Source organism: Nylanderia fulva, unplaced genomic scaffold (assembly GCF_048542155.1).
Source record: "Nylanderia fulva isolate GAGA-0341 unplaced genomic scaffold, ASM4854215v1 Scaffold11, whole genome shotgun sequence".
NCBI lineage: Eukaryota > Metazoa > Arthropoda > Insecta > Hymenoptera > Formicidae > Nylanderia > Nylanderia fulva.
In genome coordinates, this window is record NW_028189302.1 from 4,467,375 (window position 1) to 4,492,986 (window position 25,612).

At 39.5% G+C, this 25,612-nt stretch overlaps 3 protein-coding genes and 1 pseudogene across 3 annotated transcripts; 2 read left to right on the forward strand and 2 right to left on the reverse strand.

Annotated features, from left to right (window-relative positions):
* Nucleotides 1-1,501: 1,501 nt before the first annotated feature.
* LOC114936802 (uncharacterized) lies at nucleotides 1,502-8,710 on the reverse strand. Its single transcript, XM_029310110.2, has 20 exons — nucleotides 8,238-8,710; nucleotides 7,840-7,960; nucleotides 7,544-7,753; nucleotides 7,266-7,461; nucleotides 7,070-7,182; nucleotides 6,777-6,996; nucleotides 6,569-6,686; nucleotides 6,296-6,493; nucleotides 5,709-5,922; nucleotides 5,503-5,631; nucleotides 5,192-5,408; nucleotides 4,772-5,046; nucleotides 4,508-4,681; nucleotides 4,354-4,432; nucleotides 4,149-4,272; nucleotides 3,760-4,066; nucleotides 3,553-3,686; nucleotides 3,253-3,462; nucleotides 3,062-3,181; nucleotides 1,502-2,925 (listed from the first exon to the last, which is right to left on the reverse strand). The coding sequence occupies exons 1-20, from the start codon at nucleotides 8,298-8,300 to the stop codon at nucleotides 2,503-2,505; spliced, it is 3,645 nt and encodes a 1,214-aa protein (XP_029165943.2). The 5' UTR covers nucleotides 8,301-8,710; the 3' UTR covers nucleotides 1,502-2,502.
* Nucleotides 7,294-24,686, forward strand: ltl (leucine-rich repeat-containing larval translucida). The gene is made up of 14 exons (XM_029310113.2): nucleotides 7,294-7,524; nucleotides 8,208-9,111; nucleotides 9,607-10,008; nucleotides 10,127-10,300; nucleotides 11,776-11,957; nucleotides 12,520-12,697; nucleotides 13,862-15,629; nucleotides 17,431-17,599; nucleotides 17,888-18,021; nucleotides 18,400-18,661; nucleotides 19,175-19,438; nucleotides 19,557-19,802; nucleotides 19,934-20,135; nucleotides 21,621-24,686. Exons 7-14 carry the CDS (start codon nucleotides 15,223-15,225, stop codon nucleotides 21,854-21,856), a joined length of 1,920 nt encoding a protein of 639 aa, XP_029165946.1. The 5' UTR covers nucleotides 7,294-7,524; nucleotides 8,208-9,111; nucleotides 9,607-10,008; nucleotides 10,127-10,300; nucleotides 11,776-11,957; nucleotides 12,520-12,697; nucleotides 13,862-15,222; the 3' UTR covers nucleotides 21,857-24,686.
* LOC146724956 (uncharacterized) lies at nucleotides 12,827-13,570 on the forward strand (annotated as a pseudogene).
* Nucleotides 24,348-25,581, reverse strand: LOC146724957 (uncharacterized). The gene is made up of 4 exons (XM_085486721.1): nucleotides 25,286-25,581; nucleotides 24,926-25,147; nucleotides 24,630-24,836; nucleotides 24,348-24,542 (listed from the first exon to the last, which is right to left on the reverse strand). Exons 1-4 carry the CDS (start codon nucleotides 25,428-25,430, stop codon nucleotides 24,382-24,384), a joined length of 735 nt encoding a protein of 244 aa, XP_085342847.1. The 5' UTR covers nucleotides 25,431-25,581; the 3' UTR covers nucleotides 24,348-24,381.
* Between the last annotated feature and the right edge of the window lie 31 nt (nucleotides 25,582-25,612).

Below are 25,612 nucleotides of genomic sequence, written 5' to 3' on the forward strand. Positions count from 1 at the left end.
ACGTTACATGTTGTACGTTATACAGGGTGGCCCAGGTACCCAGCGAATCACTGGTTTACAGGAGATTCCCGACGTCACTTATGGAGACGATTCCTCTTCAGCGAAAAGGTCGAGGCACTAATCGCGTTTTCAAGAACCGATTGAGAATAAAGGGTTCTTCGCAAACCAAGTCTTGTGGAAATCAAATATTAATAAATTCACAACTTCAGGTGGAATTTACTCAAATAGAATTTTTATTCAAGACTCAGTTGCAAGGATACATTATGGCAAAAATTAGGAACATGCAAAAAATAATGACAAACCTCCCTCAACATTTTGACTGAGAAAAAATCGTCTCCAAATGACATCGGGAATCTAACTGTGTACAAGTGACTGGATACGGAAACACCCTGTATATACTCGTGACTCAGGGGAGGAAGAATCTCGAGTCTGCAAACAATCAGCAAAAAAAGAGATTGCTGAGGATAAGTCTTGCTATCGCTCGATAATCGCGATTAATATCGTCGGTGATTAAAGATTGCTTACCTTACGTATCTACCTACATATCGTGTACACTCGCACAGGACTTGCGAAACTTTGGAATCTCCGGGTGTGATCTCTCGACGATCTAATAATTCTTCGAGTTCGAGTGACCGTGCGATAAAGTCTTATTTCTCGCGGAAATTAAATTACTGTCTTGTTTTTCCATTGCCGCTCTTGTAAACATTCTGATTATTTATCGATGAGAAATTTTTCTCCCAGATTTTTCTTCAGATTGCGCGAATATAGGATTATTTCGCAGAACCTGATGAAATTTATTCTTGACGTTATAGTTTGGAGAGATGATATTCAAAATCGAATTCCGCCCTCGCGGACGACGTGACGACGATGAAAACGAGTTAAAAATCGCAAACTCTCTCTCCCCAGCCGCATATATTTCGTCACGGCCTCTCTCGATTACGATCTCGATAATTGCACGATTCGCTTCCACGCTCGCGCGCGCAGTTATGAAAATTTAATCGGCTGTATCAAGTTCGCGCGGAGGAGGTGGACCGAATGAAACAGTCCGATTTCTCGTGATAGTCAGCCGCGCGTGTAATTGGCGCGGCACTCTTTCATATTACAGATGTTACATGTCGTAGTGGTACTACTACGCTATATTGTACGTAGTAGTACACGACATGTCCTATCGCTGTAATCGACGTCGATTATTCGGTAAATTAACGATAAGTGAAACAATAGATGAGAAATAAATGAACTAGATTGTAAGAAAAAAAAAACAATTTTTTTTCTAATACTTTACTGTGAAACTTGCATATTTAACATTATCGTGTGTAATTATTTATCGACGATTTAATATTTCATAATGTTTAACTTTCGAAAGGATGTTTATCGTCAATTTTAAATGTTATAAAGGTAGTCTCATGAATTGTGAATGATAGTCAAGAAATTATTTGCTTCATTTAACTTTTGTTGTATACTTATATAAGAATCGAAGGAACGTAAATAGAGCAACGCGAAGGAAAAGGGATATACAATTTTATTATTTTCTTTTTTTTTCTTCGTACAACTGTTTGGTTATTAGAACGGTTAAAATTATTTCACATACAATATATTATCATAATCACGCATTATACACATTGATTTGCTTGTTATTTTTATCGTGCGAATAAACGTATAATACGCGCGTCGTAGAAAGACTCCGGTTCGAAAATATCCTCGAGAATCATCGCGTACATTTGAAAATTATCTACACGATATATCTGATAAGATTTTCGTGACTTACAATGCATCGCTTTCAATCAAGTGCCGCATTGTCATATCCATCATTGTCGTACTCACTAAAAAAAGAGAATTAAAACGAAATCGACCTATTTTTTCTTATTACAATTGCTTCAGAATTTACTACTTTGAAATTCGGAATGGCCAATTTAACGAGGAAAAGATAACAAAAATCGAGATTTGCAAGTGAGAAAGACAACGGAGAATATTAACTAGTTTATGTAAATTCATAAATATAGAGATGTACAGTTAACAATTTTTACATCTATGTATATACAGGGTGTCTGTCGTTTTATGGAATCAATGCTTTTCCTTGATAAAGATTTGAGGAGGAATTTGATTTAAGAAGACCACCCTATAAATATCATTTTATTTATCAATTACAAACTTAAGCTGAAGAGTAGTAATTCTATTATGGTAATTCTATTAAAGCAGAAACATTGATATGGGCATATGGATAATATGTAGGTAGGTGGATAAATAGGTACGTGTCTGCACCGTACTGATTAATCATTTTAGATTCGTCGGAGATATTTATTCAAGAAAGAATCGATAATTTCCTTCTTACTATTTTTTTTTTAGAATAGTAATTACAATTATAGGATGTTTACGAAGGCAAATCTTGCTTGTCGACTCTCTCGAGACGCCAGTCGCCTATTCGTTGTCGAATTTTAATTAATATATCTCCTTCAATCTGGTAATCCGAAAATCAAAGTACGATGTTATAATCTATTAGCTATATTATTTCGGCGGCCGTTCTTGCTCCGTGAAATACTTGGTCGCGTTCGGGAAGCGCAACGGATCCGGGAAATCGGGCGTGCCGTATCGACACGGGTTCAAACAATCTCTGATAGCTTGACCGAACGCGCGTCGCACGGCTGGATCCGCCGCGACAGCTACGGCGGCACCTTCGACTTCCTCGACACCCGCGCGACCTACTCCCTCCCTGACCAACCGTTCCATGGACGCCGCTATCGTCGAATGATGATTTGGCGTCGGGCTGACTAATAATCGTGGTTTTTGTTGCTCGATAAGCTTGCGACGCTTGCTCGGCAATCCGCCTAGATATGCGTCACTAAATGTTGTTACGCCTCCATTTGGTGTCGTACCCTGCAGCTGCCGTCGTTGTCTCACCCCATCGCGAGCAATAATCGGCACCCAATCCTGCGAAAGAGAATATTGTTAATCTCTCAATTTAAAATCGTCGTTACATAAATGGTAATATTAAGTGTATATTAAAAATCGTAATCAAGTCATTTTTTCATAAAAAGTAGTTTAGTGCGTGTTTTTTTCGACATACCGAAGGTAAAGCTTCGTGTCCAGGGAATGTTTCCGGAATTTCTTCTCGATCTTCAGGTACCTGGGATCTCGAGCTTTCGAGCGTCGGTTGTTGCTGCTCCAAAGATTCCGTTTCCATTGGCTATATACACATCATTAGAATTATATAATTGTATTGTTGCATTACATGTTACAATGAAATGAATAGATTACCTCATCTTCCGATTGTGCTTGCGTGGATTGGCGGGTCGAAGCCGAAGATACCGAAGACTGCTGGGACGATGAATCCTTGTATACTAAAAGCGGTATAATTTCTGAATCCGGTGGTTGTGGCACGCGTAGAAAATAAGTACGAAGATGGGTGATAAATCCATTCAGTATCCACTCGAGAAGAGCAGGATTGCCACCTTCCATCAAGTCACCCTAATAACGAAGCAATCAAATTATGTTAATGTAACATAATAAATTTATTTTACATTTTTATATTTAACTTGAGAAGATCAAAGTGCTAACCACAAAACGCGTCGCAATTGCCTCCAATCCAACTTGACCGCCGCGCAGCGAGTATCGCAGCACCGTATAGAATTGGTTGCACAAAGTAATTAGAATGTTTAGTATGTCCTGTCCGAATCTTGCATCGTCGACATCTGTAAAATTTAACGCATTTGAGATATTTTTTTATTTTATTTTTACGGTACATACTACAATTCAAATACTAACCGTTGTCGAATAAGATCCTAAGTATATCTCTCGCATGGCGAGCGATCAACGACTCGATGGTCGCGCATATGTCAATACGAGAGCCGCTCCTACCGCTGGCGTCTTCCTCGGATGCCAAAAGATTTCGGATCTGAGGTCTTAGTTGAGAAAGCAAACGTTCGATCGTTTGTTCTTGAAGAGCTTCTCGTGATGGGGCATCAGAGAACGTGTATTGTAGGAACTCCTGTAGGGGTCTTCGAAGACGAGCGATAGGCTCCCATTGACCGAGACGTAGCCTGATCAATCCATCCAGAGTCATAGTTTGTGCCTGTATACAATTTTTATTTTAATGCCAAAACGATTTTCATTGCGTAATAATTATACTCAGATAAGTAGTGACTGAAAATTACCAGCAACACAAAGAGATCAATGAGGAAGTTTTCTTCTCTGCCAGATTCGTGTGACGTGAAAAGATCCATAGATAGACCTCCACCCTCGAACAAGTCAGCTAAAGTAAGCGCACTTCCATTCGCACTGATTACCAAAAGAATAACATGATTAGCATTATGTAATCAACGATTCTTTCTTTATTTTCTTTACCGATGTTAGACATACCTGTCGCTTACAAATCCCACGTGTATATTGTTGCCGAGCATCTGCATGAAGTCACCAACATGTTCTAGCAAAAGTGGACCTACAAAATAATCAATAAGTATCTTGTCTGTCACTTTCTCTCTCTTGTTCTCTCTAGATTCATTCTTCAAATTACCTGTGGCAGCATTGCGGAGATTAGTATTGATGGGAGTGGATGGTGATTGACGGGTCATCGACTGATTTAATAGCTGTTGTAATAAGTTTGCAAAAGGATTATTGTTAGCCGTCTCAGCATTGGCCGATGTTGCGTTCGTAGGAGGAACACTAGTGGTTGTAGTTGAAGTAGTTGCTGAAAATTATTTTTCAAATTTATAGAAAAATGCATCTTCTCTTGTTTATAAAATATGAAAAAGAAATTGTTATTTGCATATGCCCTTACCAGTTTGATTCGTTTGATTCTGAGCGTCCGCCGTGGCTGTCGACGATGTACGCGTCGTTTGCGAAGAGGTTGTCATGCCACTTGTAGTACTGGATGCGGTGTTCGCCGAAGTGCGATATACATGATGCGAATTACACGGGAGATAGGGATCGAAATCAAGACCCAGTCCGATGCTCATGCCAAGACCAACGGGATGAGCGTGATGATGGAACACGTGCGGCCTCGACGTACTTCGAGTTTGTGTGGCGGTAGTAGGATGAGTCCCAGTGTTGCTCCTACGTTATTAGAATTTTTATAATTAATGCCATATATGATATATGTAGAAAAAAGAATATTTGTTCTTTTAATATTATTTTCCGATGTATGATCATGAGATGATTTTATAGCATTACGATAATATTATAGCTGATGTTATTATACCGTGCTTGAGTGCTTTGACCGGCATTCGTATTTCCGCTGTCTATCGATGTTTGGACACTCTGTTGTGCTCCTGCAGCAGTGACTGGTGGATTTCTCGGGTTTATAGTCGTGGTAGTAATGCCACCATGCACCATGTGTCCGGCAACAGCTTGCATAAAGTTTCGCATGAAATACGGCGGCGGACCTGTACCGAACGGAAATACATTTGTCGTCCTACCTGTAAAATAGAAAAACGCACAAGAGTTGTATGAAATTGTTTCTTTCGCAAACAGGATTCATTAACAAAATATGGTATCATATCGTTAACTTACGGGTGTTGCCGTTGTTGTTGGTTTCATTGCCTGCCGTGCTTTGTTCATTGCCAGATGCACTATCTATATTACTCTCGGAACTAACTTCCATCAGCACTTCAACATTGTTCGGTAAATTGAATACTGTATCTGCGAAAACAAACGAAAGCATATTTTGAAATATTTGTCTAACATCTTTATAAAATCATATCAAATATGAAATGTACCGAAAGGCGATTGGCCTTGCTCTTGTTGTGATCGCTCTCCTTGCGTCTGCGCACTATCGGATTCTCGTTCCTGACTGCCCTCTTCCATATTAACGCGCGACGACGATGTCGTTGATTCCGCGTTGTCCGATTGCGTCTGTTGACTACCGGACTCGGTCGACTCGTCGTTAACATTATTATTATTAGCACTACGACCGTTCAAACTGATGTGAGCCTGTAAAAGATAAGAAAAAAATGATAGATAATACTTTTGTGATTATTTCATGTCAATGGCTACTCTTATGATCTATGTATTTATTTTTGTTGCTGGTACTTGTATTCTAGAGTAATGGCAGTATACTATAGAATATAGCGCCCAGACTTTTATCTCCACAGTTAGGGAAACGCCTATGTACACCATTGAGAGGCGAACAAGGAGCTGGACTGTGGAAAGTTTTCTCATTTTAACTTATTGCTTATTATTACTCGTCCACGAACCACGTTCTCTCAGAGCCGTTCACAAGTTTAAAGCAAGATTAAATATGTACGACCGACACGAGCGGTTTTTTCTACTTGGTTCGTTATACATTTCTTGTCAATTTACTTACTTCTACTTGAATCGGTATACCGGGCTGCAAGATGGCTGAATGTTGTACTATTATTGGTCGGCAGCGCAAATTTCTGGGTGGTGGTTGACTTAAGTCAATGATAATGTCACTTAACGCGTGGCAGCTGTGAGACATTAGGTGCAAAATTTCACTGACTCCGTCCACTATTCTCTGATTGCTTTCCACGTTCTGTCCAGGCTAAACAATTAAATTTATTTTATAATAGCGAAATGTTACTTGTCTGATCAATGCAGAGGTTTTTTATCAACTTACCAGGAATGGGGGATCATTAAGCGTGAGGAAGTACAAACGTTCCAAATATGGTCTTAATCGATCTTGAGTGTTATTCAATCTCTGCAATAATCCTGCCATTTGCCGAGGTCGCGGAAGGCTAAGAATAAAATAATTTACAATAGAAAATATCAAGCCGTATACTAATTAACATTTCATTAACATGAAGGATTTAAGCTGAGATATATACTCTTGCTGCTGAGCACGTCTGCTTTGTCCAGCGTTGCTCGATGCAGCTCCCGTGTCTGTAGTCGCTTGTGCTTGTTGTGGTTGCTGCTGCTGTTGTTGCGGCTGTTCCTGCTGCGTTTGTATTTGCGGATGTGATTGTGATTGCGATTGAGGTTGTGCATCACTTTGAGTCTCATTTGTGTCGCTTGTAGATCTCGCATTTCCTCCATTATAATTACTCCCTAGGAGCAATTAATGCAAGATATAAAATCACATCTCAGAATCGAATTTAAATATAATCACGAATATACGAACCTCTGAACAATGTAACCGCGCGCGCACCAGCAGCGGATAACGCGGCTGTAATGGCGGCTGCAGCAGCTTCCGCAAGTCTAGCACCACTGTCATCTCTCGAGGCATCATTGCTTCTGTAAAAATATAAAAAATTACAAATTACCATTGTGTTGTGCACCACAAGAAATCTAACAATTTCAATGTACATTTAACTCACTCATTTTGTTCCAGTTCTGGTTCTTGCGATTGCTGCTGTTGTTGTGTCGTCGATTGATTCAGTTCGGATGGGGTAGGGTGCAGAGGAGGAGCACTGGGATCATCCAAACGATCAAGCAACTCGTTTATACGATCGAGCATGCGACCTGCATGATTCAATCGGCTGCCGGATAAACTGTTGCTTAATTGTGGTATCCCTGAGGAATAATTTAACAGTAGATGTACCAATGACACTGATTAACGGATGATAGAATTAGAAGGTAAAAAGTAGAATATTACCATGTCCTTCTACAATTTCTGCTGGTACTGACATGGCACCTAAATACATCGCATTTCCATGCATCTGGGTACGTGTCACACGATAATGTGATCTCTGGGAGTTCTGCCAGCCTGGTCGGTTTTGCCCCTGTGATTGCCCACCATCATTTCCGTGTTGACCCGGTTGAGGGGGCGCGCGTTGCACCAAGTGTATGACTTTTCCATTGACATCTAAAGATTACGCATTATATCAATATCAAAGTCATATCATATCATTCTTGCAACAAATTGTTTGCTGCATATAATTAAATACATACCATAATCATTTAATTTCTTGTCGTCTTGAAGCACTCTTCCGCAATAAATTAACCTTTGTGAATCAGCTGGTACCGCCACAGATTCAGCTATGTGTTCTTTAAAGCCACGGACCGTGATTTGCTTTAAATAGAATTGCAAAAATATATTGTTAAATGCACATTGTAAAAAAAAAAATAGTGTTTAATAGACTAAATACTATCAGTGTATCCTTTTAACATTATCAAATTTTTCAATATAATTTTGATTGTTTTAAAATAATATTTTAAATATATATTTACATAGTTATATGATTGTTTTATATCTATCGATTTGCATAGACACATAATAACAAACTAAAAGTAATAGTAGCATTTGTCTCTCTGTTCAGGACATGTGATGCTAGAAATACGAGACTTACGTCGTCTTCAAGGGAGAAGACGTGATTCTGGGAATCCAAGGTCTTAACTGTTAGGTCGATCATCGTCGTTGGCTGATCGTAGAAACTACGAGATCTCCGTGTAAAATGTGCAGCAGCGAATTAGGATCCACCGAGATGGACTACACGAAATAGTACAAGATATGATACAATGAATCGCTCGTTCCTTCCCACTACGAAAATTGGAAAATGGATCGCGCTTTCTCACGCGAGCTCCGGTTCGCGGATCGATCCGAAGAGAACAGGAGAAAAAGAAAGAAGCTCGGAAATTTGCAAATTGAACGATACCGATTTGCGACTCGTTCAGTCGCCTCGTTCACTTATTTCTCACTGCTCTCATAACGTCGTACGATGTCCGATGATGGGAGGAACGGGAGGAGAAACACGACAGCACGACACACGTTATTTTACCCAGAATGCTTGATCAACGATGCGGCGAGGGCTGACAATACACGCGATAGAGGTAGTCCCCAAATCGGAAATAAATGTGCCTAATCGCTTTTATCGTCTGTCGATATCGAGGAATTTTAATGTCCGAGTGCAAGATTGAACCAACAGATGGCGTCACCACGCGAAAAAGTGAAGTTTCGCTTCTCTCCGAAGTTGGATAAGTCTAGGTTAAAAGTTCATTCGCGCGTATTTACTTCATATTGAATAAAAATACATGAAAAAGTGTTTAGTTCTTTGAAAAATCGGAGGATCAATGTTTGTGTATATCTACCAAGAACTTTGAATTTTGTAGAAACAAGAAAATACTACGAGCTACTTCTGATGATATACTTCTATTTGAATTGAATTGTATTTTTCTGCGTGAAATATGGTTCGCGAGTTATGATGTACTTGGCGGATTTTACAGGTGTGTAAAAAAAATAAGATTTTCTTTTAATGTTGAAGATTTTTGCATAATCGGTTTTTAACTCATTTTTTTCTGAATTTCATTTCTAAAAGAAATCTACATATATCAAAAATTAGACTTAGTATTTATTTTATTTACGTATATGGGGATACTTTATTATACACACACACATATATACACATATATAATCTGAAAAAGACTTGAATCATGTCATTTTTCTTTTAGAAAAATCAAATTAAATCGTTTGATGGAAAATACTGCGTCATTGTTTATGTAAATTATTTTTCTAGACGAAAAAATAAGAGACAAATGCTGTTTGATAAACATATATATAAAAACATTTTGCAATGCGCTTTTATGACAATTGCAGCAATTTGCATTCCATAGAGGGCAGCGCATATATATGTATATATGCAGAAATCAGCGCGAGGGGGAAGAATCTTATGTGCACGTATTCATAAAAGAATGTTAATGATGTTTTGATATCGTATGCAGGAAGTGAGGACGCACACGCACGTCCTATATGCATCTCGTGATGGAAGCCTCTCCGGGGCACCCGGCGCCTCAACGCGACGATGGACCGCGGCGACCCACGATGACGACCCCTTCCCTTCGTCTATCCCCCGTTACCACGACGAGGCAACTCTGTCCAGAAAGAAGGCCCAATAAGAGTGATAAAAGTGAAAAGTTCAGCCGGGATTTGGCTGTGGCGAAAAGGCACGAGATGTTGGGGAGCCGATTTTAAATCCCATCGTAAACACACTCGTCACAGAGGCTCTCAACATTGTCGGAGCACCTTGATCAATATCCCGAGGTCGCAGATATATGAGATTTTTAAGAAATCTAAGCCTTCGACGATACACGCGTCAAATTGATGTACAAAGATATATTTAAAAGGTATTATTTTTTTGTCTTTCAATACCTTGTATAAAATCTGTACTTTTAAGAACAATTATCTAAAGAAAATTGTAAAATTGGAATGTATTTAAGCGAAAACTTTTTCTCTAACTTCTAGGGTATGTTTGATAATTATTCGACGAATAACAAGAGTGAATATCGTTCGAAATAGAGAACAAGAATCGACGATAAACATTCCATCATAGTCCAACTTAGAAGTGGAAAAAAAGCTGGCCAAACTCGCGACACGGTGACGAGACGGCTTTAAACGACGCCCATCTAGATTTAGACCGTCAGTATGCGTTTAACTTAATCTTCTCTCATGCAGCTTCTTTTTTTTTACCCCTTTCGCGGTCAATACGCGGCGCCACGCAAACGTAACGAACCGGAGAGAAAAGGATAGAAAGAAAGAGACCAGATGCTAGAAGCGTGAAAAAGCGAAGACAAACATCTTATATATATGTAGAATTTAGATACAGCTGCAGCTCTCACGAGAAATTAGTGGTATAACGTTTGATAAATATTATTTTTTCAATAAAAATATATATATATATATATATATATATAGAGAGAGAGAGAAAACAAAATATATAAGGCAACATAGAACCTATAATTTGAATCCTTGCAAATTTTTGTTGAAAAAATTATTTATTGTACAGTTAAGATAAAAAATAATACGTAACAAGTTGCGAGTAACTGTATGCGAGAATTGTGCAAATATGACAGAGGTAAAAAAACGAAAAGGAGAAAAAAAATGAAAAAAATAGATGTAGAAAGATAGAAAAGAATGAGTTTCTAAATCAACATCTTGTCATGGTGCAAAGAATAATTACTAATCGAGAACATTTGAAATAAGAAATCTAATGGCAGCAAACTGCGGGCCGAGGCTAATCTTCACACTTATGTTAGTCAACTAAATTACGTTCTTAACGCCTACGTCAGGCGATTATCTCCTGATAGCTCAATGCAGCGTGTGAAGTGTCTATCATGTATACTCGAGTGTGATACTCGTTCTTTCCTGCCTTTCTTACTCTGTCTTCGTTGTCATTCTGTTTCTTTCCTTTTACGTTTCTCGATAAGAGAAGGAAAAAAAGTTTGCTTCAAAGCTATGCAATATACAAATGCAGATGGAATGCGGAGATGTATCTATATCGATGCTGATAACTTGTAATAAAAAGCGAGAAAAATTCTTCTGTCATTTACAAATTCTTTTTAGATATGCGCAGGCAAATGTAAAAAAAAGACAAATAATAAGTAGACCAAGTAAATTAATGACTATATTAAATTGATAAGTTAACTTATGTTAATTGAATGGAACTGAGTAGACAGCTTGTGTGAGAATTTTACATCAAATAAAATTTATATTATTGATATAATTAATATAATAATATAAGGGGAAGTATACGGTGGGTAAAATTAAGAAAATAAAAAAACAGCGTTTAATTGGTTGATATACTCTGTTTCGCGGAAGACGATAAAAAGACACATTTTATTTAAAAAAAAGATTAAAAATTGTGTTAATTGCTGAGAAAGATATGCTTGAAATATAAAGATCACTTTTATTTATTCCGCATGAAATAATTTGTAATTTAAATATATCATTTTTCACTCGTGTATTCCGATAATCATTATGAGGCAAATTTTATCACAGTTTTTATTTTCTCACGTAAAATCATCAAGTTTTCCGTAGTATACATCTCCGCTTATGTGATATATATACTGTAGACAAAGTATTTTTTAAAATTATAGCATCAAAATATTTTACAGGACCGTAAAGGAGACTCCAATAGTCATTTTAATACGAAGAATGCAAGAGAGTTATCATCCCAAAAGCTGCTACATATGTACGATGTTATCCTGGGACGCGCCTTCTATAAGATCGTATATTTTAAACGTGAGGCGGACACACGAATTGAAAGATTGGTTGCAGTTTAGTATTTTGAACTCCGGTAAGGTCATTAAACAGAAAGAGAGAGCAAGAAAGAGAGAGAGAGAGAGAGAGAGAGGGAAAGAGAGGAAGAGAAGAAAGAGCCAGCAAGAGAGGCGAGAGCGCGTGACGCGGCGGCCGACACGGCGCGGCCGCGTGTGCGTTGGCGCCAGGCCGCATTCTCGCATTCGTTAAACCGAGGGGCACGCGGAGTTAGGTCCCTCCGTCTTGTACCTCGTGCCTCGTGCCCTGCCTTGCCTTGCCTTGCCTTGCCTTGCTTTGCCTTGCCTTGCCTTGCCTTGTCTTGTCTGGCCTGGCCTCTCTCGCTTGGGGCATCCTTCCTTGCTCCCGTATTACTCTCTGCCCGCGGCGATAATAAGAGCGGTAACGGGCAGCAGCGGGACAAAAAGAAAGTCTCTTGTCTATCTTTCTTTCTCTCTTTTTCGCATCGTTTTTCACGGATAAATAAATATACATTGTGTATCCTGGTATATAGAGGTTGTCGGAATGTTTTTCTCTTTTTTTTCTTCTCGCTCAAGATGACTGTAAAAAATTAAAGCTGTTTTTCGCCACTTTGTCCACAGTTTGATGACCTTTACGCGGCGAGAAAGATTAGGCGAATTATAGGCGCCAGTGCAGAAATAGATATGCAATGGGAGTCAATGTGGAATAGCTTAAAGAGGATATAAGGCGAGTCGAGGTGGCGCCAAGCTCAAGAATTTGTATGGCATACCTCACAGGCGAGTTACGGCATATAAATGGGTACGTAAATCATGCGCGTAAACAGCCACGTTATATAGATAGAGGCGTTTACTCGGATGACAAGCGACCCGTGAAGCGGCCGCTGCCGCCGCATCGGCGAGCTCATTAAGTAATCGATATTATTTTACGATGAACAGAGAAACCCTTGATACAACACTTACGATCTCTCGCCACGGACACGCGTACTCTCAAGATTGACTCTTCTTACGACGATTAACCAATGCAAAGCTAAGATTTATCTTCTCCAATTTGTAACGAGCGAAAAAGCGAAACGTCTTTTTCTCTCCTGACCCTTTACATTCCCCATATAAAAAGCCCCGTTGTAATTTCGACCGATCATTATCTCGAGTCCTGCATTTCAAAATCATTTCTATACTTATTTGTGGCGATTAAAACGGATCTCTGACCGAAGCGAGATAAATTTTTTTGTGATGCGATATCGAGAATTTATCATGAGATTACGCACCGATTTCAGGTTACCACGAAATCAGAAAAGAGAACGAAAGAAAGGTGTCGCGACAAAAGGTACCGGGCTACCTGAAGTACTCGTTATTATAAATTACTCGTTGAAATGCATTCGCTTTGCATTGGCATCTATTTTTGCAAGCGTAGAAAGCAGGACATTCGCGGTCGAAATCTCCTCGATCCCGTCCCTAAGTAATAATCATTGTAAATGATGAATCGGTTGAGCCTAAATCCAACGAGATGACGACAATAGTCAGTTTCTTCGTCGATTTCATCGACTCGACATTTCAGATTTTGCGTGTCTTTCTCTTGTGTTTGGGAAAGTCGATTCACGCGATCTACCGGCTGTTCGACACGCAAATATAATGAGAAAATAAAATCGTCGATTATACTTAAATGTATATTTAAAGTTCCAGTTGATAGCTTTTCGATATTTAATTTTATTATTAATTTTTTTGCGTGAACCGTAAAAGATAATTTAAAGGAATTCAAAGCAAAAGTAGAACAAGTCTGTAATTTCTCAAAGAGAATGAGGTTTTTTAAATTTGTGATAAATAAATAAGAGGATTAGAGTTTCTAAATCTGCACGAATTTGTGTAGGATCCGCTATAGATCTCGTCGACTTGATTCTCTTTCGCTTTGAATGAAATACTTCGGTTTAACATTGGAAATAATTCTAATCTTAATTTCTGTGTGCAGGATATACTTAAACCAGTCTGTGACGGATTTGTCTTTTGCGACGGAGAGAGCAAGTGAAAAAGCGAAAAGAAGAGAGAGAAAGCACGATAGAATGATCTATCTATAATATTTTCTTTCATGTCGTGCACCGTGCAAAGCAGTTAAGCAAAGGTCAAAAGTTACGAGCAATCATTCCGTTTATCGGTTCTGCAAACACACGCCTGCAGCGTGTGTGCAACGCGATAGAGACGACGGGAGGGAGGAGAGGTTGATGAATCCTCTCCGTCGATGCGGAGTCGAGCCGACGAAAACTTCTTCGCATCTACGTCATGGTTCACGAGTGAAAACGAGAGATATCCCTTCTCCGTAGCAAAACTTCTGGACTAATGGGACAAATGTAACAATAGACAGAAGTTGCCTCGCGCATCTAACGGGGACTGGATTTAAAGTAAACGCGGTAGCCGCGCGACGAGGGAGAGCCAGGAACGTGCCGTGGGACACGACAAGGGAGAGAAACACGACAGGGAGCAACGAGGCGAACAACAACAGGGGAAGGAGGAACAAGAATACGCGTAGTACACCAGGGGAGGTGTAGCGCAAGCGAGAGCGCAGGGGGAGAGCAGAGCAGAGCCGAGCCGGGCCAGGCCGGGCCGGGCTTGCTGGCTCATTCGCAAGCGGCCGGTAGAAAAAGAAGATGAGCTTGTCGATGTACGTACGTGCGTAACGTACGACGGAGGGAATAGTAAGAAGAGCGAAGAAGAGCTCTCCAGAGGGAGACCCTCGCGCGGCGCCACGGTGGGTGCCGACGCGACGACTATAAGTAAGTCTCGCGCGGCGCGCCGCGGCTTAATGCTGCCGTTGCCGCGTCCGTGGCGTCAGGAGGAAGGTCCATCGGTGACGACGACAAGCTTCCTTTTCCCGGCCGGTCCCCGCGGAGGCAACGTAGAAGAGAGAAAGAGGGAGGCGCGGTGAACTTGTATTCCCAGGAGGATGGTGTGGATCCAGCGACAGCGCAGATAACACGTGGTTGTCATTTGCTGCTGCTGCTGCTGCTGCTACTGCGACTTTGTCGGTTCCTCCTGCCTTCAGTGTTGATCAGTGATCGGCGGTGTGGCAGTGTTCAATTTTCCGCGCTATGCGAGATTGTATTAACGTTCGCGTTTCTTAACGAAAAACAATCGTTAACGATTACTGTCGCAAAAAACCTGTACACAGTGTACGAGTAGTATCGAGTGACGTGGAGGAGGTTTCTCTCTTGCAGAAAGTGATCGCGTAGAGGTGGTGCGCGCGGTCACCACGTTTCGCGAATTTCGTCACTGTTACAGTATATCCTTATCGCCACTTTCCGTCCTGCAATTATACCGTTGTAATTAACCGGCAGCATGTCGGGCACGATCTTCACGTTGTTGGGGCTCGTGGCTAGCGCGAGTTTTGATTGCGCTTTACGCCTCCAGATCAACCCGTGCACCTGCCGACAGGAGTTTTCCGGTTCCGTTATCAACCAGGCGCAGACCTCGGCGGTGACCGCGTCCACCGGTGGTACCATCAACGCGGGCGTTAATAACAATGCCGGGGGCGGCGGTCACCATGTCGGGGAACGTATGGAAGTCATGTGCGAGAAGATGAAGTCGTTCGCTGAGCTGGCCGGGGCGCTGGGCGGCAAATTCGAGCCCGAGCAACAAATCACCCTGCGGGTCGCGCATTCGAATCTGCACGACATATCGCGTCACGACTTCAAGGAGCTGCATATGTCCATCACCCGACTCGAGCTGAATCACGATCATCTGGGGTGAGTGCAATATTGTTGCGCGTCATTGATATCGCGTGACGAAATCATCATATCCGTTGTCTTTGGGATTTTTACTCGCGCAACGCGATTTCTGAACGGTAAGACTGTTCAAGAGTGTGTTTAGAAGACGTCGTCGATGGATCAAAACGCGAAGAGAATCGTGGGGGCGCGATAACCGATACTGCTTATCAGTCACGGTTACTACAGCGCACGACGTACACACTTGCGCGCGCGTAGAGATAACGATAGTTGCGATCATCTATTCGTCAAAACATTAACTAATTGTAAGCAGCTTATCTCCTTCATCAACGTCCTTTCGTCATGTCATGTTATTCCTATTTTTTTTAACGTTAAGAATTAAGGCGTTTGCCTTAAAGCATGCATATACAAAAGATGTTGAGAAGCTATTTCAAAGATATCGCCTAAAAACATCTTTGAAATTTCTTTTGAAAACCTATGCATGTTGCATATGGGATACAATAAGAAAGAAATGTTTGATGGAATTAATTACTAAACAGATTTTTCTATAGTAATTTTGCGGAATCAGAGAGATTGAAAAATGCCGACACAGTAGAAAACAGAGTCAATCGCAAACGACAGCGAAATGTCAGAGCCCTGCAGTCTTACACGTCTGTCATTCTCGTACTCTCCGTCTGTAAGTGTGCCACACACTTACGATACGGCCGGTCAGTATCTTTGCAAAAGGTCATCGTCTGCTATTGCGGACATTGAATGGAGACATTTGTGTATGTATAACAAAGAAGCGATCTTAATTCTTACAACAAGCATTTGCGAGAAGGCGTTTCGTATTATTTCGAACCGATGCTTAAACCTTCTTTGGAACTTTATTCGCTGGAAAATCGATTGTAAGTCATCTCTGAAATCTATCGTTCATCATCGGAATTAAATCTCGTTAACTCGTTTTATCATATTTAATTGATTTTATATATAGAGAATTTCGGATATAATTGTATCTCTCGTAAGAAATTTCTTTTTTTTTGTTTCATCTGGCATTATTAAGTAACGCGTGATAAGAGGCGGACTGCCAGCGAAATTTTGCAATCCACGTCTCGTGACACGATGACGTTGAACATTGTAGCGTACATAGCGGAAGCGGAGGATATATCATGGTTGATATTGTTACATAATGGTTTTGTCAACGCAGATTAGTGAATTTGACATTTCAGCGAATTCGTTCTTATCCGAGGGGCAAATTTTTTATTTCAAATTTTTGCATTATTTTTCTTCGAAATAACGCATTGACCGCGTCATCCTTTTTACGGCACGAAGAAGTCACCGGTCTTCTTTGATTGTCCCGACGAGATGAAGAACGAAGATAGTCCTTGAAGACTGTTTCTGTCTCTCTTTAGAAACACCAAGTATCCTCGCGAGACAGCGTGAGGAGGAACGGGACGTAAGAATGAAGTCTTAATCGCCTCCTGACCTCTTCGCGAGTTATCAAGAGCAGTGCATGTTTATCGTTGTGGAATAATTAAATAACAAGTCGTCGTAGTGTATAAGCCGATACTAAGTGTATAATCGAATGCGATAACGTTTGGCGCGTCGCCACTTTTTTAGGATTCCCATTAGACTTGCTCCGATCTATATATTATTATATAGGCAGATGATGATGCGGTGTAGAATGTAGAGTATATAAAGAAAAAAATATTTAATATTACTACTTGATGTCATTTGAAAGGAATCTTTGAAAGAAAGCGCGAGCGCGTTTCTTGTTATTGTATAACGACTCGTGTCGTTTCCTTAAAGTCATGGAACACGTGTGTGACATCGCGATTTGCAGGGTCGTGGACGACGATGTTTTCGCCGGTTTGGGTCGGACGCAATACTTGAGTCTCGCGGACAACGAAGTACCGTCGATACCGAGGCAAATCCTGTCGCATCTCTCGTTGCTGAGGACTCTGGATCTCAGCAGGAATCGGATAACCCGTATCGATTCGGATGACTTCAAGGTGAGTGTTACATATTCGTATAATCTCACGCGCGTGAGAGAAAAAAAAGAACTGATAGAAGTCACAAACTCGTCGACGCACGTGAAAAGTTGACAGGTTAAAGTTTTCGAAGAAGATTGTTGGAAAGAGAATTTTGGGATGAAATCAACTCTCACGTGTTATTAGAATGACGAATAAAATATTGTTAGATAAGAAAGGAAAAAAATGGTAAGATTGGATAAGAAGAAAGAAGAAACTAAATTTATTTGATAAATGTTGCAATTTTACGTTATTTTCTTTCTGTTTTAGTATAATCCGATGCTTCAGCACTTGGCCATGGCCGGAAACGCGATTTCCGAGATGACCCCGGGTTCGCTGCCGCCTCTGGTCAAACACTTGCACGTCGGCAGAAATCATCTGAACAGTCTGAATCATACTCTTAGGTACGATAGTGCTGTTTTTTCGTAGAGAAGAGGAACCGTGCAGAAATTTCAATCTCTAACGCCATGAAGAATGATAAAAAATTAATGGACCGTAGCACAGTTAAAACATAATTTCCATTCATTTACGATCTTTGAGACTCGCGTTTGCGTCGCAACATCTTGTCTACCCTGTTTACTATCGTTTATAGTCTCTTATCTAATTCATTTTATTTATTATCGAAACTGCGAATGCGAATTGCTGATGAAGGGAAATCCCGTGCGTGGACTATCGATCTGCGACGACCTTTAAAAGTCGATAGTCAAGAATACTTGATGAGCGCGTGAAACAGGATTCCTTGTGCGATTTAGCCATATGTGTCCCATTTGTTTGCTACGCAGGGATCTAAATCAACTCGAGTGGTTGCTCATTAATTCTAACGAGCTCACGTCACTTGATGGTGAGCTACCGTCGTCCGGCCACAATCTCAAGATGCTTTACGCCGTGGATAACAGACTGACTCATTTGCCGGCCGAATTCCGATATCTCCACCGTCTAGAGACTCTCTTCCTCCAGCACAATAAGATTCGCAATCTCGACGGTACTCTGCAGAAGGCTAGGCGCTTGAAGTTCCTAGAGCTCTCGTATAACGAGTTGCAAGAGGTAGTTGGCCCATACATTTATGTCTTGAATTATAATCCGATTATAAGACCCGAACAAGCGTTTTAGAATATTTGTAATGCAAATATTTAAATAATATTTCTATAAAAAAATGATTTAAAAATCAATTTTTTTATAAAAAGAGAAGGCTGCTAGAAAAAAAGATGAGTAAATCTGCGGAATTGTGAAGCGCATTTGGAGTCCATGTGCCCTCGATATTACGTTTTAACGCGCACGACGCGACGGAGAAACCGAGGCGTTCGTTCGCGCTGTACATTGAGTCAATTACGCGTACGTAACGTAATTATTGCTGTCTTCCGCCTGGTGGAAAGATTTCAAGCCATCACCGGACGAAACGAACGCGAACAAACGGACAGCAGTTTTTTTTTCCTTCAATTGTGTGTCGCGCGTCAGATCGTGCGCGGCATTCGAGTCGCGAACGAATTAATTAATTACGCGAAATTACACTTTGGATAATAGAGACTGAATAGACACGCTTTGACTTGTGTGCTTTAGCTGAACGCGGACGATTTTATCGAGGCCGAGATGCTGGAGGATCTCGAGCTCGGCCACAATTCTCTCAAATCTTTGGGTGGTGCGGACGGCGACGGAAACGGAAGTGTCCTGTATCCCCTTAGGTCATTGAAATGCCTGAATTTGACGCACAACGAGCTTTCCGAGTTCTCCCTGGCTTCCTTGCGCGGTTTGCGCGAGCTCAGGTTGCTCGATCTATCGAATAATCGGATTGGTAGATTGCGCAGAGGAAGACCGTCCTTCGAGGTAGGTACTCGTCAACGTCAACGTCATCGTATAAAATATCCTTGTCATCAACGCTGTTCGATCTAACACAATAAGAAAAGCTCAAGCTTTCTTGATTAAAGATTAATGATGTTTATAGAATCTAGTGGAAGAAGAAGGTGATGATATCGCAGGTGGCAACATCCAGGATTTGCGTCTTCAGCATAACGCGCTGTACAGTCTGGACGACTCCCTGTTCCTGGGCATGAAGGAGCTGCAGAGGCTCAATCTCAGTCACAACGCGTTGGGTCCCGACATTGGGAGAGGCGTCTTTCGCGGTCTCGATAATCTCCGCGTGCTCGATATCTCGCACAATCAGTTCACGACTCTAGAAGATATATCGGAGGTAAACAAAAACGGCGATAACGAATTCTTTTCTGTCCCTCTTCTTTTCTCTCGCCTCTCTTGCTTATTTCTTCTTCTTCCGATATATGTATTCGATATAATATACGAAGTATTGACATAATTGTTGTTTAGGCGTGGCTACCGTTCTTGGAAGAATTGAATGCGTCGCACAACCGTCTGATGACCCTGTCCGGCCGAGACTTTCGCGGTTTTCCAGTGCTCTGTTGGGCCGACGTCAGCAAGAATCTAATACGTATTCTCATGCCGGAGCTAGTCGCTAATACGCGATGCACGATTCACGGAGTCCCCGATGTGCTACGTATATACCTTCAAGGTGAGTTTATATTAAACCCTGTCTCTCTCTCGAAGTGTCCGCCGCCTCTCAGTATCATATTTAACGCTTTTGCACGTATCCCTATATTCATGGGCGTAACAGATTATTTATGGCAACGTTATATAATAGTAGAGAATGTTAAAGGTAAACTTTACAAATCGCACGTTTGTATTGAAAAATTTCTTACTTCATTTAAAAAAAAGTTGCTCTTGTTTCTTTTCAAAATATTTAATTTTGTAATCAGAATTGATAGCAGTTGGCAGATTTAATTTTGATGATAAAAGCGTTGATGTATATGCAGTGTGATGTGTATCCATATATCTATACGACAGATTTGTCACAGACGAATAGTAATCAAGTTAACTGTAATAAATATAATTTCTATAGAAGAATCTCCGCTCAGTGAGAGAGCTATTAGTGGTGTCGTAGCAGATTCTAACGTCTCAAACGAATAGCCACTCTCATTTTTAGATTCATTCAATTCACAACATATATATAATCTAAAGATTTATCATAAATTCTATCAAAAACAATTTTAATTCATTTTTCCGCTAAAAAACAATATTATATACTTTTGTTTCTCTTTTTGATGAATTTTGCCTGCTCTAAAATATATGTTAATAGTACAATTAAGTTTTTAATTAGATTATTAGACCTTAATCGGAGAAAACAGAACACAATGTGCGATGCATGCGGTACTGTAATTAATAAATATCTCTTGTAAGATCGGGCATGAACAAACAAAAGCAAATAAAAGGAGAGTGAGGAAGGAGAAAGAGAAGAAGGGACACGAGAAGAGAGTGGCCGGGTGAACAGAAAATAAATTGCTCGTTGATAATGGCCTGGCTCCGTTCGGCTCCCGAGGCGTATATTATTTGTTACAACGATTACATTTCTCGCGATAACCCCCGCTGCGGCGCCATCTCGAATTATTTATTGTATACCGGCGTCTGCTTGCTTGCGTTAAGTTGTTATTGTTAATATCTCGTTTCTCTTTGCGGCCATGCTATCGTGCCCAATCCTAATTATCTCTAGCCTGGTCTCAGTTTCCATTGAACACTCTCTCCTTCTCCCAGGTTTGCATTGAGAAAATTATGGAAATACGCGATGGTAAAAATTGGTAAAAATCATTATGGTTTATGTTTCGGACAATCACATACTCTCTCTTTCCCTTCTCTCTGTTAATAAATAATATTACGGCTAGGCTAATTTTTGTTATCACAGCTGGCGCCAGATCGTCAGTAATCACGCGCCTTTAAGAGATAATTTTTTTCATATTACGTTAATTTATGATCACAATAATATAACTCTTAAATTTAGGGGAAGGCGACGCGAGATACAAGAGTGAGATACAAGGAATGAGAAAAATCAAATCGCAGGAGACAAGTTTCTTATTTCTCATATCTTATTATTCCACTACATCGTGCGTCACAAGCCCTTATTCTCTCTCTTTCTCTGATTATATATGCACTTTGTTGTTCGCAGATAATCCTGTGATGTGCGACGCCGGTCTGGCCGACCTGACCGTCGCGCTCGAGGTGAATCACGCCAAAGTCTACGGGGTCGGTAGCAATTGCCCAACCACGACGACGCTGGCACCCCGGACAACGGTGGAGATAACGTCGGCGCTGCCCCCAGCACCGCTGCCGTCGACGTTGTTGCGGGTCGCCGCGGCTGTTGCCTCCGGCGCCAACGTATCCTTTGCCGCCACTCTCGAATAAGAAGGCTGCATCGCCGCATGGTGCATGGTGGCTATACGAAAATAGTACTCGCGCGAACATCCATATCCAGCATGGTGAGAAAGAGAGAGAGAGCGAGCGAGAGAAAGAAAGAGAAAGGGGATGATAGGATGAAGGAGAAGGGGTTGGTGAAAATATCAGAGAAAATCGCGCGACAATTTGTTGTGTTCGTTGGATGGGGAAGGACGAAGAAGGCGAGAAAGACGACTAAAGTACACGAGCGGAGTTGGATCGTCGAAAACGAATATACACGTCCATTAGTGTGTAACATTACAGATTCGACGAGCGCTCTCGGTAACTTTCGTTTTCTCTACGACTTTGAGGGCGCGGTGTGTTTGTATATCTATCTGCATATATGCGTGTGTGTAGATGGAGAAGCAACTTTGTGATCGACGATTTTTGGTACAATCGTCGAAGGAAACGTAATTTTTTTAGTCATCATCAATCCCAAGATGGATCTATACAGCTCCCATACGCTTAGAACAATTTTGAACGTCCAAAAATATCCATTGGATATTCAGGCGATATACTGTGAGGATCATGTTTGTCCATAATATCGAAATATAATCTTAAAATAATTCGGAAAAATAAAAAAAATACAACGGAATCATTCGCGTACAAAGCAATCATTACTCTTCCGTTCAGAGACTCTTGTATTGTAAATAGTCTGTAACAGCGGAAAGTCTCGTTCGCGTATAGCAATAAGCCGTTCTTTAATTTAGCATTCCTTTTTTGTCATGTTGAATACGAAATAATTTAGGTAATAGCCAATAACGTATTCATATCCGGACGAAGCGTCAGTTCATTTGCAAAACTCAGTTTTGCATCAATTCGCGATACGTTCTCACATCCGCTTGTCGTCAAAGCGTTTTTTTTCCTTTTAGAACGTAAGACATTTTTTCGACAAATTCACACGTTTGGTACAACGTAGTTACAAATCATAAGGCTAAACATTGTCATATTTCACAAAAAAGAATATCTCAACGCGCGAAATATCCGAACGTGTCTCGCTAATCATCGCTTTCTAACATTAGATTTAGGTTTAGGCTTTCGACATATCACGTAACGGAACGATGATCCGAGTATAGGAATACGGTCGTAGCTTCTACAACGTAATAATTCACAGAAGACTTCGGTCTTCAATCAAATTCCTCGATGGTCATGTGTATGCGTATGAATTCTCGGCGGGTCAATGGAGCAAATGAAATCTGTTAACTTGTGCCACCGGCATGAGCAGATTGGCAGTGGGCGATCAATTGACTCCTTCGTTAACTCGTGCCAATAGGGACGAATTGTTATCAGCGTGCCTCCACGCATACATAATGTATCAGCCCGTTTATCCGTGGTATATCTATAATGTTCGGTTATTTTACATGCGCGCGTATATAAAATTGAAATAGATATTGCATATATATTTATGTAATATTCGTTCGTATAAAAATTTGCGAAAAATGCTGCACGAAAGACATTTTCCGCTGGAATCAACAATGTAATAATTAAATGTATTAATCGTAAATCGAATAATTTAAAAATTTGGATTGTATCATTAATAATTAATTTAAAAAAAGCAGCATCACAAATCATGCCAAAATTCAAAAAATTTATTTAAAAAATGTATCACGTAAAAGCCGTAATTTCGAATTGAGATCCAAACATTAAATCTATTAACTATAAATCTAAATGAAAGTAATTCTTATACTAGATTCTTTTAACATATATACAACGCAGAAGGCAACCAATAGCGCGATTGGTAGTTTAACTAATTAAAACTCAGAATCAAAATAATTTATCTGTTATTTTGTATATTTCAATAAAAGACTTGCATTAGAGAGGTATCGCGAGAATCGCGAAATAATTGATATATTACAAAAAGCAAATGTTTGCGTTACTTTTATCCCAATTATGCAGCAGTATTTGCACATATAAAATATCATGTAACGTGATTAAAAATGTAGTAAATTATTATATTTAAAAATTTAAGAGTTGTAAGTAAAGATTTATAAATAAAATGAATTTCTCGCGATGGCTGCGAAACAATGCAGTACTATATGTATGTAGGTACCATTTATACATATGCATATGTACATATATATATGTGTATATATATATATATATATATATATATATACTTATAAAAAGACAAAGTAGAGATATGTTTATGTAATTTTAGAGTCTTAAGTTATTTATCCGCATTGTGATTTGCACTTTTCTCTTTCTCCAGTATCTTATCTTTTGCTTAAGTCTCAGAGACATCACAAAAAATCTTGTAACAAGTTTAATGAAAATTGATGAAAAGAAAATGAAAAAAAAGAGATCAATGTCATGCTGCAAAAATATATCAGTATAATTGAATAAATATTTAAACTTACATCTAAACTTTTAATAACAAGAGTCTCCATTAAAAGAGGAATAAAAATATTTAAAGATATTATAATACATATAAAATATTCTTTTATATAAAAACTACACTATGTCTATAACTTTTCATATTTAATAATTGTTAACTGTTACATTATTTTTCCAGTTTTGATGAAATATTTTAGAAATATACTTCGTAATTCGTACAAGAACAAAGTAATATCTGATACTTTAAATTGTCCAGAAGAGTCTTCCACAATGCTTAGCTCATTGACATATTCCTTCTTTAATTTCGGTTCAATACATTCAACTAAAAATATTATACAAATAACTATCAGTATTATTAACAGATTACATCTGTCTCATTCAAATTTATTATATTTAAAATATTACGTACCTAGCCAGCGATTATCATTGTATAATAATTGAACAAAGTATTTATCTTTTGTTTCTTTGTTGTGTGTAAAAAAGGTGACCTTTATATGTTGACAATCCTTGTCCTCTTGAAGACTTATATGTATGTCTAAGTTTATTTTGTAAATCTGAAATGCGCGTTTAATGGCTTCCCACTGTGAAACTTTTCCTTTCTTCCTGCCTTCTATTTCTGAAAATATAGAAAAGCAAAAATATGAATAGATTTTCAAGATGATAAACCATACAATGTTGAATTTATAAACTTCAAGATGCACTCACCTAGCTCTAAATTTATTATCTCTGTCGCTAAAGCATCTTTTTGTTTTTTTGTTTCTTCCAATTCATTCTTTAAATTCTCTTCCAATTTTATCACATTAGAAATCTTCTTGTCTATTACTTCCTGTTGCAATGTGGTAGTGTTTATGTTACATATTACTGTATCAATCTTCTGTTGCAACTCTGATATCTTTGTAGCATTGACAGACTTCTTGTTAGCGCAATCTATATAATGTAAAAGCAAAAGATTTTCTATTTATATACATGATTTAAATTTACAAACATTATTATATAAACATAATATTAGTTGTTCATCGATCTTTGATTATTAGAATTTGCAATAATATACGAAAGTGACAGTACCTTCTTCATAAAGGAGTCTCTTTTCAATTTTGGCAGTGACGCATGCTTGAAACTCCCGACAAGATGATATTAATTTCTCCAGGATAGTATAATCATCATTCTCGAGAACATCCAGTATATCACACTTTAATTCTTCAATATTCATGGCACTTGTATAAATAGTTCTTTGAAAATCAACTGATTAATGTATGTATGCACGGCATTGCACGGTTGCTCCGTTTATAACCATCATGCGTTCAAAACTTGTTGTGTAGCAGTGGTATCAACACTTGCACTTTAAATGCACTAGATGAGAGTTCTGAGTCGATAAAAACAGACGTGACATTA

What these genes read in the sequence shown, in the direction of transcription:
- ltl (XM_029310113.2), top strand. Translation starts at nt 15,223, where the DNA reads ATGTCGGGCACGATCTTCACGTTGTTGGGGCTCGTGGCTAGCGCGAGT. An exon ending in CGTATAACGAGTTGCAAGAG is followed by an intron (nt 18,662 to 19,174) that starts GTAGTTGGCCCA and finishes TGTGTGCTTTAG; the next exon opens with CTGAACGCGGACGATTTTAT. An exon ending in GCTACGTATATACCTTCAAG is followed by an intron (nt 20,136 to 21,620) that starts GTGAGTTTATAT and finishes TGTTGTTCGCAG; the next exon opens with ATAATCCTGTGATGTGCGAC.
- LOC146724957 (XM_085486721.1), bottom strand. Translation starts at nt 25,430, where the DNA reads ATGAATATTGAAGAATTAAAGTGTGATATACTGGATGTTCTCGAGAAT. An exon ending in GAGACTCCTTTATGAAGAAG is followed by an intron (nt 25,148 to 25,285) that starts GTACTGTCACTT and finishes TACATTATATAG; the next exon opens with ATTGCGCTAACAAGAAGTCT. An exon ending in GATAATAAATTTAGAGCTAG is followed by an intron (nt 24,837 to 24,925) that starts GTGAGTGCATCT and finishes CTATATTTTCAG; the next exon opens with AAATAGAAGGCAGGAAGAAA.
- LOC114936802 (XM_029310110.2), bottom strand. Translation starts at nt 8,300, where the DNA reads ATGATCGACCTAACAGTTAAGACCTTGGATTCCCAGAATCACGTCTTC. An exon ending in TTAATGATCCCCCATTCCTG is followed by an intron (nt 6,494 to 6,568) that starts GTAAGTTGATAA and finishes TTAATTGTTTAG; the next exon opens with CCTGGACAGAACGTGGAAAG. An exon ending in TAGGATCTTATTCGACAACG is followed by an intron (nt 3,687 to 3,759) that starts GTTAGTATTTGA and finishes TAAATTTTACAG; the next exon opens with ATGTCGACGATGCAAGATTC.